The sequence below is a fragment of the Lissotriton helveticus genome, chromosome 7 (assembly GCF_964261635.1).
Source record: "Lissotriton helveticus chromosome 7, aLisHel1.1, whole genome shotgun sequence".
NCBI lineage: Eukaryota > Metazoa > Chordata > Amphibia > Caudata > Salamandridae > Lissotriton > Lissotriton helveticus.
Genome location: NC_136068.1, coordinates 1,605,856,820 through 1,605,876,307, shown reverse-complemented (window position 1 = coordinate 1,605,876,307; position 19,488 = coordinate 1,605,856,820). Strand labels below are relative to the sequence as shown.

Here is a 19,488-nt window from a genome sequence, read left to right as displayed (position 1 = left end):
CTCTCTCCATTTGATTGATTGTTCTCTTTGGTTCATTCTCTATTTACAAACAAGCACAGAGTCGCAATACTCTGTTTAGTCTTTGCAGATAGCGAAAAATCGTGTAAAAAAACAAAAGGAATCGAGCAAAATCAGTAGGCCACTAATGGGATCTCTTTTTGACCTCCCTAAAATAGAAACATTAGGAACAACCTGTTGATAATACCAATGTGTATGTACATAAGCGGCGTTCATTTGTGTTCACAGTACCCCTTGTTGATTGTTTGAATCGAGCATTGAATTGTTCGAAGTTGATTCTCTTAAGAATCTTCTCTGCCTGCAAACGAGGAAGAATAGGAATATTCTCTCTCCCTTTGCAGATAGTGAAGGGTAGGTAACGCAAACCTTTAACACGTCGTGCCTATTTCGTTCCTCATTGATTGATTGTTTCCCCAAACATTGACTGTTTGGGAATTGGTTCTTTTTGGAGGTATTCCCTGTTTGCAAATATACGTAGGAAAATCTTTGCAAATAGTGAAAGGGTACGTAATGCGGACCTTTCTCCCCCGTTGTAATCTGTCATGCCTATCTACTCCCCACTGATTGATGCACCTGTTTCACCCGGACCATTTACTAGAGATACGTCATCTGGCCCGACCAGAGAGCACCCCTAGTGAAAAGGACATATGCAATAATAACGAAGTGATCACTGTATCCTGTTAACAGAAACTTTAGCATGAAACAACCTGGAAAGAAAAGAATAGGAAAACGAAAATCAGTAGGCCACTGATGAACATGAACTTTTATTAAACAACGAACAAAGAAACGATAACATAACGTAATGATAAAACCTATTAATGTCCTAGAAACAAGAAAACGTTAAAATATGCCAGTGGTGAGAGACCAGAAAAACAGTAAGAGAAACCAAATCACCCCTCGCTGTCCCACTGCCTGCCACGCCCAAAAAATCGATAGACTAGGGAAAATGCAAGTCAGTAGAACATCCGCCCCCACTCTGGAAACTTCCAAGGTGGGGCAGGGTTGCGGCTACGCCCAGCCGGGAGCAGCCCATATAAGGCGGGTCCTGCTGCCACGCCTCGGCCAGGAGATCCTAACGTAGGGTGTAGCCGGAGGAGAGGCCGAGGCCAGCGGGACCCAGCCAGGGGATTGCCTTTACAACGCTGAACAGTTGCAGGGGGGGGGGGGAATGTCTCCTCGACCCTCCCCTCTCTCTCCCAGTCCGGCCGCGGTGGCCCTTGACAGTTTCAGGTAGTCCCGCCACATGCTCTTCCGGTCCGGCCACCAACGGTCGGGGGGCCGAGGCCGACGGGATCCGGCTGCAGCCGATAAACCAAGAAACCCGTTCATGGGGCCAGAGCCAGGGGCGTCCGGCCGACATCTACCGGAAGCCCGGCCCGAAGACGGACGGGACACTTCTTCTTTCTTGAATAATGGCTGCGACAACACTGGGGGGGGATGTCTTGCACATGCCTCCGACCCCCCCCCCTCGTCCTCATCGCCTGGTCCGGCCATAACAAATCTCAAGCGAGACGCCGTGGGGTGCACTGGGAGGGAGAGACGGTGCGAACAGGCCTCTCCCGCCTCCCCAGGTGGAGGCTTCCCAGCTGCACCCTCAGCGCTCCAGGCGCCCGGAAAAGGGTTCTTCCACTGTGGCCATGCTGCAACGTCTCGCCCGGCAGGGTGGAGCCCGTCCGCTCATTTGACCCCGCGATCGCCAGTAGCTACCGAACTCTCAAAATGGCGGTCGACCTGGCAAGAGCGGGCCCAGCATAAAGAAATGGCCCGGTCACTGGTTGACTCCACCACCGTAGTCCTCCACGACCTTGAAGATTCTAGAGGAGCCGCGGGAGTCTCCGACCCCCGATGGGGAATGACTGCCATGATCGCCCGTGGAGTGACGAAACTGTATCCGCGGGACGTCGGCGCTCCCATGCTGGCGCCAGCCTCACTTTGAATTACTAGAATCCTGCAGACCTCAGTTCCGGTGAAAGCACAGTGTGACCCGGTAGGAAAAATTGTTGCACCCCCTCCCCTTTTTGACTGATAGTTCAAACCACCGATCCTTTCCTTTCCCCTTTTAACGGAACTTTGGACTGCCTCCCCCTCTTTTACATTTTCTAGAGAAAACAAAACATTAACCACTACATTAGCATAGCAGTTGACACCAGAACTGTATTCAAATTGAAAACCAACAACATCTTCAACAGAATCCTTTTTGTTTCTGCTGTGACCCTGCTACAGCACAGGCATTGTCCCCAGCAGTAATTCTGCAATGCCGGTAAGAATAGCTGTGGTGCCTACTGGACTCACTCACCCCCGCGGCGCCCCACGCCGTTATTTGCTGGGCGGCAACTTACTAGACATCACTTTCGTGCCATCTAGATTTCAGCGCGTTCTGCTGCCTTGGAACTATTCGCACAACAGACTGCTACTGACGACCCACCCCCAGGCAACATCTTCTGAATTTTCATAATTTGAAAGAACTAGTAACATGTCCTCATCAGGAATTCAAAAGAAATTGCCACGGTCTCTTCGTTGTTTAAATGTTTTTACTGTTTTTGTTTTGTTGTATATATTTATATGTTATTAAAGTTTTATATTCCTACTACTTTGTTGGAGTGCTATATATTTTTAATGTGACACATAATTGTAAAAACTTTGATGTACAAAGAGTCATTCCTGGAATCTTCCGCTTCAGGCTCGGTCCACTCCCCAATCACAATACAGGATGGTTTTCAGATAGTAGGAACACGTGTGGTGTGACGGATCTCATCGGGTGTGGGCCTTGATCTACTATAACTCCTTTGAAGAGGGGTGATTCTTTACAGCTGGGGCCATAAACTACATCTGCAGGGCTAGGTGATAGCCTGGACAATCGGACACAGAGGAAGAGGAGTGTCAGAGGGTGCGGTAGTGAATAGGGCGAAAGGGAGGTGTCGGGCGGGCACAGAGTGTGATTTTCAGGGAAGAGCAGCGCAGATGGGGGGAGGTTTATTGCCGATGCATAAGACAGAGAGCGGGGGTGACCAGTGCCTGGGGAAGATGCTTGCGAGGGTGGGGAGCCATGCTACGAATCGACAGCGTGCAGAGAGTGGGTCTGGTCAAGGCATCTAAAATGGCTGCCGTGCACGACAAAAGTGTGGCATTTCAAAAAAGGCAAGATGGCGCAGACAATGTTTTTCAACACTTCCTCATTTCCTTCGAATCGAACGTTAACAGACGTTGGTGCATATTACCAAAGTTAAGCGATATTTATCGCTAACGATGCTTACCAACGAATTTTTTACCGCTAAGCATCGTCAGAAATTATCGAAGATAAACCTTGCTATTATCAAGGTTTATCGCAAATGCGATAATAAATGGCCGCAATGCATGAATATCGCTAAAAAGTCAGCGATATTCATGCATTACCGAGCTAATGCTCTTAGCCATGTTATCCACCTCCCATTGGATAACATGGCTAAGAACTGCTCAGGGCAGGTGTTACTTTTTGGAGATATTCGCGCTTAGCGCGAATATCTCAAAGTTGGTAATAGGAGATAGATATCTTGCATGTTGTAATGCAAATTATTGTGGTATATGGAACTCATACCATAATCTCTCAGGAAAGCAGAAACTGATCCTTTTGGGACCGCCTAAAAAGGCCTAGGGGGTGAGGGGTACTCTACTTTGCCCCCTTTTCACGTTCCGAACTATTTTATTTTACTCTCTTCTGTAATTACACAAAATAGCAGCGATAAGATGCATCGGAGACACACAGTGAGAGAAAGGAGGCCGGAGATGAAGAAGAGATGTCAAATACACATTGGAGATAATATAGTGGCAGAAGGGAAGTAAATATGAGTAAACTTACCATGTAACATAAAAATGTTGCACTCTATACTATAAGTCTCATTTTATACTACAATCACTTCGCTACAACCTCATAAATTAAAAATAAAAATGAATAATGTCTCAAACAATTTTTGATTTCTAAATATAAATTTATTCTTCAGAATTTTCTAAATTTGAAAGAACTAGTAACATGTCCTCATCAGCAATTTCCTCATGAAAAGTCTGCAATGATGATTCTTGTAACTCTATGGTCTCCAAACATTCGATAAATTCGCCATCAACAGATTGATCAAAAAAATCATTCAAGTCATCTCCTCCTTGTGACAATATTTCATTATTGGTGCTGTCAATTTCAATCAATGTAGTGGAATCATTCAAGTCATCTCCTCGTGACAATATTTTATTATTGGTGCTCTCAATTTCAATCAATGTAGTGGAATCATTCAAGTCATCTCCTCCTTGTGACAATATTTCATTATTGGTGCTGTCCATTTCAATCAATCTAATGGAATCATACAAGCCATCTCCTCCTTGTGACAATATTTCATTATTGGTGCTCTCAATTTCAATCAATGTAGTGGAATCATTCAAGTCATCTCCTTGTGACAATATTTCATTATTGGTGCTGTCCATTTCAATCAATCTAATGGAATCATACAAGTCATCTCCTCCTTGTGACAATATTTCATTATTGGTGCTCTCAATTTCAATCAATGTAGTGGACAATTCAAAAGAAATTGCCACGGTCTCTTCATTGTGAGCCATTTTATTTTGAAATTGCTTGCTGTAAATTGCAGAAAAAAATAATCACTTTCATTTATCGTTTTTAGTAATACATAATATAAAACTAACTTTATCAAGTATTTAGTATAACAGCCTTTCACTAACCTGCTGACGCTGCCACAGACCGGACCTTTCTTTCCTGGCTGCAGGGGCACTGGAGACAAGCCGCCACCGCCGAGAGTCATCTTTTGCACAGCCTGCACGCGTCGCCGCTCCGGGACTTCAATTCCCGGCAGCCTACGCGGCGGCGCGCTTCACAGTGACGCGAGGGCGCCAGGAGGCGCACAAAAGCGGCGCTGATACCCGCTTCGCGGGACGCGAGCGGGACGCCCGGACGAAGCCCGGACAAAGGGCGGGCCGTCTGAGGCCGTCCGAGGTTGGCCACGGTTGGGTTGGGCCAGGGACTTTGCTCTAATTACTCCATCTATAGCGCATAAGGCAGTCCAGGCTCACTAAGCTCCAGGTAACCAGTAACCTTACTATTCGTAGTACTTATTTTAGTCTCAAGTGGATTTCTGTTGCCAAATGCCTGCAAAAAAGCAACCCACATCTTCTAATACAATGGAGAACTATCTCGTACAAGTTGTGGCAAAAATCAACACTGATAGAAGGACCTCACTGGGTCTGGAATCACCTCTACAATCACCATTAGTAGATATAGAGAACGAGGACTCATTCGCCTTGTTAAATAATAGCCTCCTCGGTGGGGCACATGCCTCCCTCCAGGATTCAAATTGTATTCAGCCTAGCGGCATTGTTGCTAATAGAGAAGAAAATAGTGACACAGATGCACCAACTGTGCTTTCCGTAAATAGCGAGTCTGCTATTTCTACCGCTCCCCCCATCCCCGCACCTAGGGTTTCAGGGGGTAAAAGGAAAGCCATACAAAAGAGAGGAGGCTTAAGGTCATCTAAAAACAAAGTTGCGTCGCCACCAAGGAAATCTACCGATGATGATGAAGAGGACTTGACTGGGGAAACTTATGTGACTCTTTCCGACGATTTATTGCAGAAACTTTGTTGTCTGATGGATACAAAAATTAAAGGGATGGTAAAACCCCTGATCAGTAAAATCGACAAATTAACTGCTGAGGTAAGCAAACTGGAAGGTCTATTGGGAAAAACTTTGGGGGAGGTGAGAAAACTACCAGAAGCCATTTCAACATGTGTCCAGCCTCTGATGTCTGAAATTAAATCTAACTACTCTAATGGACCGACTTCTGTTGTTACACAAAATCCCCCGTTGCCCTTACTGGCAAACTTATCTGATAGGCCTCCCGGAGACGTTTCATCTGCTTTACCTTATGGGGAATCAAATACCACGAATGGAGCATCAGAGCTCGTCGTTGAAGCCTCACCACTAGTTCTCGTTCTTGCTAATGTACCCAAATTAGCCCCCGGTGATGTTGAGTCGACTGCGTCATTACTCAATAAATCGTTGTCATGGCTAACTAATAACATGGCCATAACACCCTGGGGCAAGGAGCAACTTGCGGAAGAACTGGTGAATGCACGAAGGGTTGAGTGGATTGGGAACAGGGCAAAAAAATTCAAGGGGGATTGCGTTGTACTTAACTTCTCTGACCCCGAGGTCCTGCCAAATATTTTACCAAACCTCCACCCGCCCCAGAAAAGATTTACCCCTATTGTTCCTCTGACTTTAGATTTCTTTTATCCTAGAAAAGGCAGAGGTCCTAATTGCAGCACTCTCAGAACAAAATGGAACGTTGTAACCAAGAGGGGCAGCAAGAACTCTGATCTTGCTGAGTGGGGTCTAGGAGTGGAAAATAGATTCGCTGCACTCTCCAACCTAGACGCTTGTGATTGACTATCATGCACCTCTACCACCGTGTTGCAAGTTCCTATGGCTGCAAACTATACAGCGGTTTCGAGTTGTCCTAAACCTTTACAGGATGTGACAGACACTACTGTATCTAGTGCTGGTGTAGTTATTGCAAATCCTAATGAAACTGGCAATGTTGATCTGTTGTCATCAGGGTCGGATTATTGCACTTGTTCTATAACAGTAAACACAACTGGGAATTTATTGTCTTGGAATATTGCGGGGCTTTGTTCTAAAATGGATTGTGGTATATGGTCTGGTTTTGTCAGCCAATATGATGTCTGCATTTTCCAAGAAACTTGGGCTGTAGATCCTGTATTTGCACTTGGTTATCTGAATTTCTACCTCCCAGCCACGAAGGGTCCTAAAGGGCGACCGATGGGGGGACTTACGATATGGGTGCGCCAGGCTCTCATGGTTGATGTGAGAAACATTGAGCTTCATCAAAAAGACATTCAGCTCATTCGATTAAAGGGTAGCTCATCTACCTCCATGGACATCTACAATGTATATGCCAGGGGGGGAAATGCAAGAAAATCTGAGGTCCTTTTGTCTTTGTACAACTTATTAGAAACTCACTCATCAGGGAATAACATATTAATAGCCGGCGACCTAAATCGCACTTTTGAGACTTTAGACACTGGCGATGTACAATTGGGTATGGAAGAAGACACCCTATGGGATATCCCCGCTCTCACTACAGTCCCAATAACTCGTTGGACTGAGGACATTCTTGGCCTAAACGCTATGTGTTTTGAACATGGGTTAAGGGCCTTGAATGGCCGAACAAAGTCTGACAGAATACCAGCTATGACCTTTAACAATGGAAGAAATAAGAGCCGTATTGACTACGTAATATGTAGTATGTCTCTATGGCCAAAGGTCATTGATATGGCTGTGTTGGAAAGGTTAGAGAGCGATCATGACCCTTTATGTGTCCTTCATAACTGGTGGAAGTCCGATGCCGTCTTAAATACCTGTGCTGAACCCCTCCCGCCTTTGATTATACCCACTAATGATATGCGCAGGCTGAGGTGGACCAGTGTTAAAACTGACCTGCTGGCTTTGGGAAAAATAAATATGGCAACTGATAAGGCCACTGTGGCCCTTGAGGGTGTGGTCGGGTTACCATCTACCCAGAACATAGTTACTCAGGTCCACAATGACCTCTTCAAAGAAATACAATGCCATTTTTTAAAACCGACTAATAACAAAAAGCCAGGGAAACTTAGGCCAGCCAAATGGTATAACCAAGACTGTAAGGGGGCCAGGGCCCGTTTATGGGCCGCGATTAAAAATAAAAACAAGGAGGCCATCAGGATGGCTAGGGCACAATATAAATCTTCAATAATTAAGGCTAAAAAAGATTGGGATGAAGCCCATTGGAATATGTTACAGAGTGCCAGTGACCAAAATAACTCTAGGTTATTTTGGCATATAGTTAAATGGGGCCATGACAGGATTGAAGATGCCTCTACAAATAACGTCCCCCAGGATGCTTGGGTTAAATTTTTTAGTGAACAATACGCATCGAGCAACCTGGCTACGGATAGCGTATGTGTACCCCATGCCACGATGGAAGCTGACACCTTTACGCAGCACGAAATAATGATGGCACTTAAATCTGTCCATCATGGTCGTGCTCCTGGCATCGACGGTGTACCTGCAGACGTTTTTTTAAACGATACTGCAAGGTGGTCTAAATACATCCATCTGCTAATCAATCACATCGCCAGAGGTGCAGATATCCCTGTGACATGGAGGGGTGCCGTTATCATCCCGATATACAAGAAAGGGGATCGTGCTCTGCCTAGTAATTACCGTCCGATTAGTTTGATCGATACTGTTCAAAAGATAGTCGGTCGTGTAATTGTAAATAGGCTGCTTGATTGGGTTGAGGATAATAACATCTTATCCCCCTTTCAGGCTGGCTTTCGCAGGGCAACCAGCACTGTGGACCAAGTCTTCCGTCTTCAGCTGATTCAGTGGAGGACCGTGGTGCTAGGCGGAGGCAGCCTGTATGCAGCATTTGTTGATTTGCGGGCTGCCTTCGACCTGGTACCAAGGTCAAAACTGTGGGAAGTTCTTGTGACACTTGGGGTCCCCGGGGAATTGTGGTCCTTAATCATGCGGCTGCATGAGGGCAATTATGCCACAATTCGCTGGGGTGGGTATGGTAATGACACCGTTGAATTCCCAGTTGAGCGTGGGGTTAGGCAGGGTTGTTCAATGGCGCCTACCCTGTTCACTCTTTTTATTAACGGTGTGGTTTCTTCTATGCAGTCCCAGGCAGTTGATGCTCCTTCTCTTGCAGGTGAAAAAGTTCCAATTTTAATGTTCGCCGATGATACTTTAATTTTATCAAAAACACCAGCAGGGTTGCAAAAAGCACTGGCAATATTTGATGATTTCTGTGTAGCTCATGGACTCGAGGTAAATGGGTCCAAGACAAAACTCACGGCCTTCAATCCTCACAGAAATTTTAAATCTAATATTTTGTTGAGTGGCCGTACCCTGGAGGTTGTTAAATCCTTCACTTACCTAGGGATACATATTTCCAACGATAACAGGTGGCGGTCTCACCTTAATATTGCTATATTAAGGCACAAGCAAATAGCTGGCACAATCATTAAAGAGCAAAGGAAATCGTTTACTAAGCCCATCAAACCACCTCTGATAATCTACGAGGCAAAAGCAATAGGGTCTGCCCTGTATGGTGCGGAACTATGGGGGTACGAAAACCTTCAGGAGCTCCAAACCTCAGAAAATAAATTTTACAGGAATGTGATAGGCGTCCCTCAGAGCAGCCCGCAATTGCCTCTAAGATATGAATTAGGTAGGAGAGCAATTTCTGATAAGGCCAAACTACGCCCGATTTTATATTGGCGTAGGCTTTGGACCACGCCAGAGCTCTCTCACTATGCGAATGGGTTTAAAGATGTTGTCACAAGAGATTGCTACAACAAAATTAAATGGTTTAAATCATTGAAGATTGCCTTGTTCGATATAGGACTTAATGCTCTTTGGGTTGACCCAGCCGGGGCCCTATTCCCTTCTAAGTCTGCTATAAAAAGTATCTACTGGGAACATGTTGTTAATAAAAGTATGCTTAGTTTAAACAGTGGGTCTATGACCACCAGCTACTTAGAGAGCAAGTTGTACCCAATTTATGAAATGTATTGGGATTACATATTAAAGCCCATGGACAGGAAACTGCTTTTCCAACTGAGGGTTGGTTCCTTGCCTTTATCCAACTTAACATCTAAATGGAAAGCAGGGGGCGCGTCAACTTGTCCTGCCTGTGGGGTAGGTAATGAGACCCTTGGTCACTTTCTGTTCTCATGTTCAAGGTACTCTATTCCTAGGAGAGTTTGGTTGGCTCCAATGTGTAGGAACCTAGGTACAAAAAATAGCATGGTAGCACTGCGGATTTTAAGAACTACATCTGCTAATTGGATTATTATTGCCATTGCAAAGTACCTGGGGTGGGCTTGGGTTTTAAGACAGAGAACGATTAGAGGGCAATAACTCAATCTGTTGTTTACAGGATTGTTAGTACACGTCTATTCTCTGTAATAATTTATGATATACTCAGAGACTGCTAGGCTTTAGTCTATTCTCTGGAAAAAATGATTATTTGGTCAGAGACTGCTAGACTTGTATTTATCTTTCACCTTCTATAACATATTCAATTTTAATGTATCATCGGTTCGAAATTTTATGATATATCTTCTTTTTTTAAAAATTGCTCACTTATGATCACTATTTTGGCACTTTTTCATATCTATCCTGCTTTTGATAATTCTCTTATGTATTGTGTTTTTAAATATTAACTGTGTGCTTAAGTCTAATATGACGTTGTAAATTTAATTGTTTTTTATTATATGTATGTTTGTCTGCTTTTATGAGTAATACTCGAAATAAAGCACTTTGAAATGAAATGAGTATAACAGAAGGACTGCAAATAAATAACAGAAAACATTTTTCAAATTATCTTCAAGTGTACAACATAGTTCCCCTTACAAATTAACAACTCACCTTTTTAAAAGTAGGAGAAGTGTTAGTACTGTGTAAATCAAACACCAGAAATTCACCACCAAAAATTCCTCACAAATGTACCTCAGACAGTAGTATCACAAAATGGCTGTGGTTTCCTCTCATTTGACATATATACATAACCAATTAACTTTCATCACACACAAATACAAAACCAAAGTAACATTTTAATTGGTTCTAAATTTCAACACTTTCAAATGTGTTTTCCCCATGCAATTTTCCATAGGACATTTACATACGTCTACAGCCTGAATGGCTGAACGGAATTACACCAAACTTGGCAAAATGGTACATCAAACCTAAGAGGTCAGGAAGGATCTACTATGCCCCCTTATGGTCATTTCCCCCTTCGCTTTGGCCTCCTCTTGTCTCTCAATCCTACCGAGAGACAAGATGGCGGCCGCTACGGACTGTTTGGAATGTTGACAGACGCCGGAGAACCAATCAGCTTCGCAAAGCTCCGTAACGCGAAAAGTACGCGAAGCGGAGCGCTGTTACAGATATATATCTTTTTTTGAACGTTAATTTCTCAAAATCCACTGGAGCACACATATTGAGACCTAGCAAAGGCACATCGGGCTACCAGTCCCTAATATTTTACCAAGTTTCGTGCAAATCCATTCAGCCGTTCGATTATTATTATTATTTTTTTTTTTTGCCCCGCGGGGCCCTTTTAAAACCTCCACATCAAACCTAGGGGGTCAGCGAGGATCTACTATGCCCCCTTATGGTCATTTGCCCCTTCGCTTTGGCCTCCTCTTGTCTCTCGATCCTACCGAGAGACAAGATGGCGGCCGCTACGGACTGTTTGGAATGTTTACAGACGCCGGAGAACCAATCAGCTTCGCTTCACAAAGCTCCGTTGCGCGAAAAGTACGCGTACTGGAGCGCTGCCCGGTCCGCTGTTACAGATATATATCTTTTTTTAAACGTTAATTTCTCAAAATCCACTGTAGCACATATATTGAGACCTACAAAAGGCACATCGGGCTACCAGTCCCTACAATTTTGCCAAGTTTCGTGCAAATCCATTCAGCCGTTCGATTATTATTATTATTTTTTTTTTTTGCCCCGCGGGGCCCTTTTAAAACCTCCACATCAAACCTAGGGGGTCAGCGAGGATCTACTATGCCCCCTTATGGTCATTTGCCCCTTCGCTTTGGCCTCCTCTTGTCTCTCGATCCTACCGAGAGACAAGATGGCGGCCGCTACGGACTGTTTGGAATGTTTACAGACGCCGGAGAACCAATCAGCTTCGCTTCACAAAGCTCCGTTGCGCGAAAAGTACGCGTACTGGAGCGCTGCCCGGTCCGCTGTTACAGATATATATCTTTTTTTAAACGTTAATTTCTCAAAATCCACTGTAGCACATATATTGAGACCTACAAAAGGCACATCGGGCTACCAGTCCCTACAATTTTGCCAAGTTTCGTGCAAATCCATTCAGCCGTTCGGGCTAAAAGTGAGGCCAACCGCCCTATGGAAAACTCAATGTTAAAAACACGTTTTGGGACCCCCCTTTTTTCTCGACCCCCCCTGGACGAACCCCCCCCCCCAATTTTCAGGGGCTGCTCAGAAACAAAATGTGCAATTTTCCTGAAAATTTCAGCCAATTCCGTCCACAAACGCCAAAGTTATTTGACATAGAATTTTCAAAAATCCCATAGAGAAAAAATCCTAACTATATATACCTACTGGCGACCGCCAGTAGGTAATATATCTATATATATACACGCCTTCACATCCTGAAGAGTCATGGCAGCCATCTTGAACCAAAACCAGTCTGGGGTTGCTGGAAGGGTCAGTTCGGACTGGACTGTTCCTCTTAAAGCTACGCGGCTGGCCTCGTTTTACAGTGGCACAAAGGGCCCAAAATGACAGACTAGGATTTGGCCCCGAGTAATCACCAGTAGCTAAGATAAATTTAAAATGTCCTTGCATCACCATGTTTGTTGTAAAGACCTTGAACTCCAGGCTGAACTTAGTGCAAGGATATTTGGAATATGCATCATTTTGCAAAGGAAAGTAACACTATTTACCTTTGCATGGTTTACATCATTATTTGAATATACTTTCTAAATTCACCATACAGTGTAAAATATTAAACCTCTTCATGCTTACCCCAGAATGCAAATTCTTCCATCAAGCATGAGGCTTCCAGACAGCCAGCTAGACCCCGAGGGAGGCACCCGAGGCAGCAGAAATGTAGGGCTTTTGTGGCAGACACCCAGAGCTGACAGATTGGCAAGTCTCATAGGAAACGTAAGCTTGTCGAAAGCAGCTTACAGCTCAGAACTTCTTGCCTCACTACTGAACAAATAAAGATCGGAATTGAATGTTCTCTGCCTCGAACACTGACACTTCACAGAGGAGTGCCCACCTACCTCACAGGGGTGCTCTGCCTCCATAAACAGAGCAGACACCTAATAGTTTTCTCCCTGAACTAACAAGCCATCAATCCGCAATACACAATCTGTGCGAAGGGACTCATACAGGATTCACTCTATGGATCCCCCCCTCCATCTATCAGATTCACCCATTTACCCCACCTGCCAGCAATGGGGTAGGATCGTATATGTAGGACGTGACAGGTATCAAGAGGTCATGGCATAACTCTTTGAATACTTCAGATGTTGAATATAGGAGAAATGTAGCTGTAGCATACACAAGAGTATCATTAGGGCATGAATGGATTTAGTATTCTGTTTCTGTAGGAGGTGCAAGGGTGTATCAATGGGAAGAATTTCGGTGTATCTGTAGGAGGTGTCTAGTTTTATGTGTGGGGTGTAAGGTGATGTGGGACACACAATGGGGTTCTGCAGGAGGTGTGTGGTTGTATCTGTGGGATATGTAAGGTTGCATCTGTGACAAGTAGAAGAGTTTCTGTCAGAGGTGTGTGGGGGAGATGTGTAAGGGTGTATCACTGGGAAGTATAAGAGTGTATCTGTAGGAAGTGTAAGGTTATATCTGTAGGAAGTGTAAGGTTATATCTCTAGGAGTTGTAAGGTTATATCTATAGGAGTTGTAAGGCTGAATCTGAAGGAGGTGTAAGGGTGAATCTGTAGGAGGGGTAAGGGTGAATCTGTAGGAGGTGTAAGGGTGAATCTGTAGGAGGTGTAAGGGTGAATCTGTAGGAGGTGTAAGGGTGAATCTGTAGGAGGTGTAAGGGTGAATCTGTAGGAGGTGTAAGGGTGAATCTGTACGAGGTGTAAGGGTGAATCTGTAGGAGGTGTAAGGGTGAATCTGTAGGAGGTGTAATGGTGAATCTGTAGGAGGTGTAATGGTGAATCTGTACGAGGTGTAATGGTGAATCTGTAGGAGGTGTAAGGGTGAATCTGTAGGAGGTGTAAGGGTGAATCTGTAGGAGGTGTAATGGTGAATCTGTACGAGGTGTAATGGTGAATCTGCAGGAGGTGTAAGGGTGAATCTGTAGGAGGTGTAAGGGTGAATCTGTACGAGGTGTAATGGTGAATCTGCAGGAGGTGTAAGGGTGAATCTGTAGGAGGTCTAAGGGTGAATCTGCAGGAGGTGTAAGGGTGAATCTGTAGGAGGTGTAAGGGTGAATCTGTAGGAGGTGTAAGGGTGAATCTGTAGGAGGTGTAAGGGTGAATCTGTAGGAGGTGTAAGGGTGAATCTGTAGGAGGTGTAAGGGTGAATCTGTAGGAGGTGTAAGGGTGAATCTGTAGGAGGTGTAAGGGTGAATCTGCAGGAGGTGTAAGGGTGAATCTGTAGGAGGTGTAAGGGTGAATCTGTAGGAGGTGTAAGGGTGAATCTGTAGGAGGTGTAAGGGTGAATCTGTAGGAGGTGTAAGGGTGAATGTAGGAGGTGTAAGGGTGAATCTGCAGGAGGTGTAAGGGTGAATCTGTAGGAGGTGTAAGGGTGAATCTGTAGGAGGTGTAAGGGTGAATCTGTAGGAGGTGTAAGGGTGAATCTGTAGGAGGTGTAAGGGTGAATCTGTAGGAGGTGTAAGGGTGAATCTGTAGGAGGTCTAAGGGTGAATCTGCAGGAGGTGTAAGGGTGAATCTGTAGGAGGTGTAAGGGTGAATCTGTAGGAGGTGTAAGGGTGAATCTGTAGGAGGTGTAATGGTGAATCTGTACGAGGTGTAATGGTGAATCTGTAGGAGGTGTAAGGGTGAATCTGCAGGAGGTGTAAGGGTGAATCTGTAGGAGGTGTAAGGGTGAATCTGTAGGAGGTGTAAGGTTGAATCTGTAGGAGGTGTAATGGTGAATCTGTACGAGGTGTAATGGTGAATCTGTAGGAGGTGTAAGGGTGAATCTGCAGGAGGTGTAAGGGTGAATCTGCAGGAGGTGTAAGGGTGAATCTGTAGGAGGTGTAAGGGTGAATCTGCAGGAGGTGTAAGGGTGAATCTGTAGGAGGTGTAAGGGTGAATCTGTAGGAGGTGTAATGGTGAATCTGTAGGAGGTGTAAGGGTGAATCTGTACGAGGTGTAAGGGTGAATCTGCAGGAGGTGTAAGGGTGAATCTGCAGGAGGTGTAAGGGTGAATCTGCAGGAGGTGTAAGGGTGAATCTGTAGGAGGTGTAAGGGTGAATCTGCAGGAGGTGTAAGGGTGAATCTGTAGGAGGTGTAAGGGTGAATCTGAAGAAGGTGTAAGGGTGAATCTGTAGGAGGTGTAAGGATGAATCTGTATTAGATGGAAGGGTGCATCTGTGAGAGGTTTCAGGTTGTATCGGCTGGAGATTAAGGGTGAATCTGTTGGAGATGTAAGGATGAATCAGTAGGAGATGGTAGGTTGTATCCGTGGGAGATAGAAATGTGTATTTGTAGGAGATGGAAGGATAAACCTGGAGGAGGTGATTCATCTACAGAAGGTATAAGGGTGTATCCATTCGAGGAACTGGGGATATCTGCATGAGGGAGGTGGGAAATTTCATCTGCAGGATATGTCAGGCAATGTCTGTGGGAGATGTAGGCGCGCTTCTGTGGGAGGTGTACGGGAATATCTGTACACAGTGTCAGGGTTTATCTGTGGGAAGTGTCAGGGTGCATCATTAAGGGTGTATCTGTACCAAGTGCCATGGCATAATTCATATGTTTATGATTCTAGGAGGTGCACTACCAGTAGTATCTGTGGGAGGAGTTACAATATATCTGTGAGAGGTGTCATGGTGAATCCGTAGGAAATGTAAAGCTAAGTCTGTTTGAGTTCTCACGGTGTCTCTGTAGTAGAAGTTACAGAATGCGTGGAGAGGTATACGGTAGCATGGGGCTGCTTGGGAAGGCTTGTTACGACACAGGATCTCTCTCACTTTCACCTCCTCTCCTGCAGAAGCCAGAGAAGGAGACCTGGGGTAACTCCTTGGAGGCCCTACAGGCTGCTCTCCACCTGCAGAAGACAATGAACCAGGCCCTCCTTGATTTGCACAAGTTGGCAACAGAGAAGAGCGACCCCCACGTGAGTATGGCCGCGCCGGGCACCATGCATGTGTTTAGTGCCCTGTGGGGATCCCAGACTTCAAGAAGGAACAGCAGATTGAAGGTCCAGGCTGAACCACAGAAGAAAGCGAGGTTTCATACGTGTATTTTTAGTATTGCTAATTATTAAGGGCGCTCATCCTTTTGAAACAGCAGTGCTAACAGCGAGGTGCTGCTCTGTTCGAAGCATTGGGTTGCTTTGTAGGTAGGGTCACACTATAGTCGCATTACTCATACCACAAATGCAACATGAAATATTTGGAAGCTCCTCTGTGGGTCGTCGGAGAAGGGGTCCAACCGTAGATGGAGATGCCAAAGCCAGGCGCCAGAGCTATGAACATGTCCTACTTGGCGCTCCACAGCTCCAGGCGCTGTGACTGACAGCCACGGCCAACATCCTCTTTGCATGTCGGTCCAGCTGCTGAACATGCGACTAGAATCAACATTAAACATACAGTGTGAGCCTCCCCCCCCCGCTCTGCTCAGGTGAGCCAGAGTACAGAAAGTCATAATCCATTTGTCTTAAGAAATATTTGTCTCCATCTTTTATAAAATTATAAATGGGAGGAAACTTACACATAAACATTATTTATGTTGGATATCTTCCATGTTCACATCTTAACTTAACATTTTAGTGATATTTAATAATCCATCGATCTAGAGAAGTTCAAAGAAAATAAACCATGTAAAGGATCGACACCAGTGCACAAGTGAAAGGGATTTTGTTAAAGTATTTATAACGAATATGAGACATATCTTGGTTTACACTCCAAAATTAGAAGGATGTTTAATGGAACACCAGTCCTAAGAAACACTTGCAATCGGGGACGGTGTGTGAATCTCAGAACTTTCTTAGCACTTCCTTAATAAATTATGCCAAGTTTCAGGGATGGGAACAGTGAGTGATTATGCCACCCGCCCCGATTTCTGGAAAAATGGTGTCTGGGTATTTTAAAACTCCCTGATTTGGGGGTCACCTTAGGTAAGGGACATGGCCTTGTCAATGTGAAGGGAAAATAGAAAGGCTGTTTAGGGTTCAGTATTCTAATCTGATAATGAAATGGCAACCCCGTCATGAAAGCATGCCTTGTTTAATTTACACAAATGGGTGTGGGTCCCTCCTTTGGCTTCTGGTTGGACATACTGGAATAGAAATGTGGAGTCAGACAACACACACATATAACAATAGAACAGGCTGACCTGTGTTCACATACATAGTAAGGAATGTGTCCATGTGCCGATTGCTACCACTGAGGGAGGGTCTGGAAATACATTCTCAGGGAGAACTGATTAGTGACGAGAAGGAATAACTCTGGTAGAGTTAAAATAATCACACAAAAATGTGTCAAGGCATACGTACCTTTTTGGTTTTTATATTTAGTTAGTTTGCAAAATGTTCAAACCGCTGAAAGCAATCCTTGTTTAATACTTCGACAGGCAGACTTCCCATGGAATGAATGCATGAGGGGGGCAGTGTTTGGTGTGCAGGAACGTCAGTTAGGATTTATTCAGAAAATTGTCTTAACAGTGGTCTCTGAACAGAACCTATGTAGGCTTTACTTCACAGGGGCTCGAGCAAGAAGGTAAAGATGCGGGTGCACCCCCAGACTTTCAGTGCTTGGAGATATCATTAAAGACTTTCACTTTGAGATAACACAATTTTGGAACCTCCACTCCAAAAATATTCCAACACTCGTGACTTCATTCATACACACCTCAAAACACAACTCTTTCCTGATAACTGAGATGCAAGGTTTCACTCCATTCACAATCTCTAACCCCACGAACCAGAGGGGCAGTTTGGGAAGTATTTGTTAGTAAGGGTGAAAAAGAAAATATGGCTCTTATATTAGAATACCCATCAGCTATAGCAAAGAAGGTAGCAAAACATGTGTATGCAGGTCACCTGAAGGGAAAGTGTACATAAAAAGAACACTGACATCCTGACAACTGAACTGGCTGCTGATAAAGGGTTTGTGATACTGTATAGTGTCTGCATCCCACGTATTTACTTCCACAATAGTTGTCTGACTTCACTCCTAAGAAAGTACCTTGTTTGCTGTTGGATCTGGAAGTAAGTGCAGCACAAATCAACTACCTAAATCCAACTTCTTAACTATTCCCCTCTCTTTGGCAGCTCTGCGACTTCCTGGAGACGGTGTACCTGCAGGAACAGGTGAAGACCATCAAGAAGCTTGGCGACCACGTGACCAACCTGAAGCGCCTGGGGGTGCCGCAGACAGGCCTGGGGGAGTACCTGTTCGACAAGCACACACTTGGATAGCACCATAGGCTTGGGGAGCTCATGACCACGTGGTCAACCTAAGGACTTATGCAAGCTGCTGTTGTCACCAATAAAATTCTTCGACCAACTAAAACCCCAGGGTGTTGCTTTTCTTTTTCATCCTCAGTAATCAGTGCTGTCCACCCATGAATACAGAGGCCATCATACTAGAGTGAAATATTGTGTACTAATGGTGGTTACAGAGGGACAATAAGCAGCAGTATTAATGTGGCTGTGTCCTCTACGCACTCTCGACTCCTTAAAATCCGTAAGAATCTGTCACTCCCTCTCGCTTCACTTGACCACAGGCCTGATCACCTCCATGGTAATTAGCATGGTGGGCTGCCAGTAGAGATGTTGGTGCGGTGAAGGTCCCTCTTTTCCTTAACCTTTAACTACTCTGTCCTCCTTCTCTGCTGCACTCAAACCATATGTACTTCAGGTCTACAGACACACTGTTTAGCAGCTCCAGCACTTTTACCCTGGCACCGACAATTGTCTGCAGGTAAACCTGATCACCTTGTGTTTCCATACTTCAATCATCAAAGTGGAAGCGTCATAGGTATAGAAGTACCTGGGGAAACCTGACTGCAAGTGCTAAGAGGCGTCAGGTGCCTCCTCAGCATCTCTCCTCGGCGTTGTGCTCTTCAGGAGACAGTGCTGACCAGCAGTTGTTTTCCTCTCTTTTACATTCTTTGATACTGAAAGGAGGCCTGTCTCTCAATAGCCAATTTCTTCACAGTATCGAATTTAGGCCACTTCATGAAGCTGTACTGTAAAATGATCCTTCGATCGGCTTCAGTGCGTCTCAACAGCGATTGTTCCTGGTCTACCCTTTCCTTCTCGGGTGTTTTTGGGTTCCTGTGATACCTTTGATTTTTCTGTATACCAGATACGTGCGTGCACCTACATCATTTGGATTGGTGACTAAGTTGTTTCTCGTTATTTGCCAGTTTTTGTTATCTAAGGAAACAATGTCCTCTTTTTTTTGCTGTCCATTTCTGTCCTTCTGTGATCTTCAAGAAGGTTGCTTGAAGAAGTAGCCATCCTTACTAGGTGGGGCAAAATAGTTAATTTTATACCACAGTAAACCGAATCTAATCTCGGTGAGTATCCATACATTCTGAAGGTTTGCTACTGCAGGTGGCAAAAGGCAGAAAGTAGGTAGTATCTTGCAGTGCACCTCAAACCACTGCTAGATTATCGGCTTGCCTTCATTCAGCCGGTCACTCATAGAATAATCATTAATGGAAC

The 19,488-nt window shown here is 44.8% G+C and overlaps 1 protein-coding gene across 2 annotated transcripts in view; it reads left to right on the top strand.

Moving 5' to 3' along the window:
• The window catches only part of AKT1S1 (AKT1 substrate 1), a 770,156-nt gene extending 751,828 nt beyond the window's left edge, over positions 1–18,328 (top strand). Inside the window, exons 7-8 of one of the 2 annotated variants that reach the window (XM_078655232.1) lie at positions 15,805–15,930; positions 18,088–18,328. In XM_078655232.1, the coding sequence (XP_078511358.1) occupies positions 15,805–15,930; positions 18,088–18,234 (273 nt within the window). In that variant the 3' untranslated portion in view covers positions 18,235–18,328. The remainder of the gene's footprint in view (positions 1–15,804; positions 15,931–18,087) is intronic. The other variant, XM_078655231.1, reaches the window with a different exon arrangement.
• Positions 18,329–19,488: the final 1,160 nt, after the last annotated feature.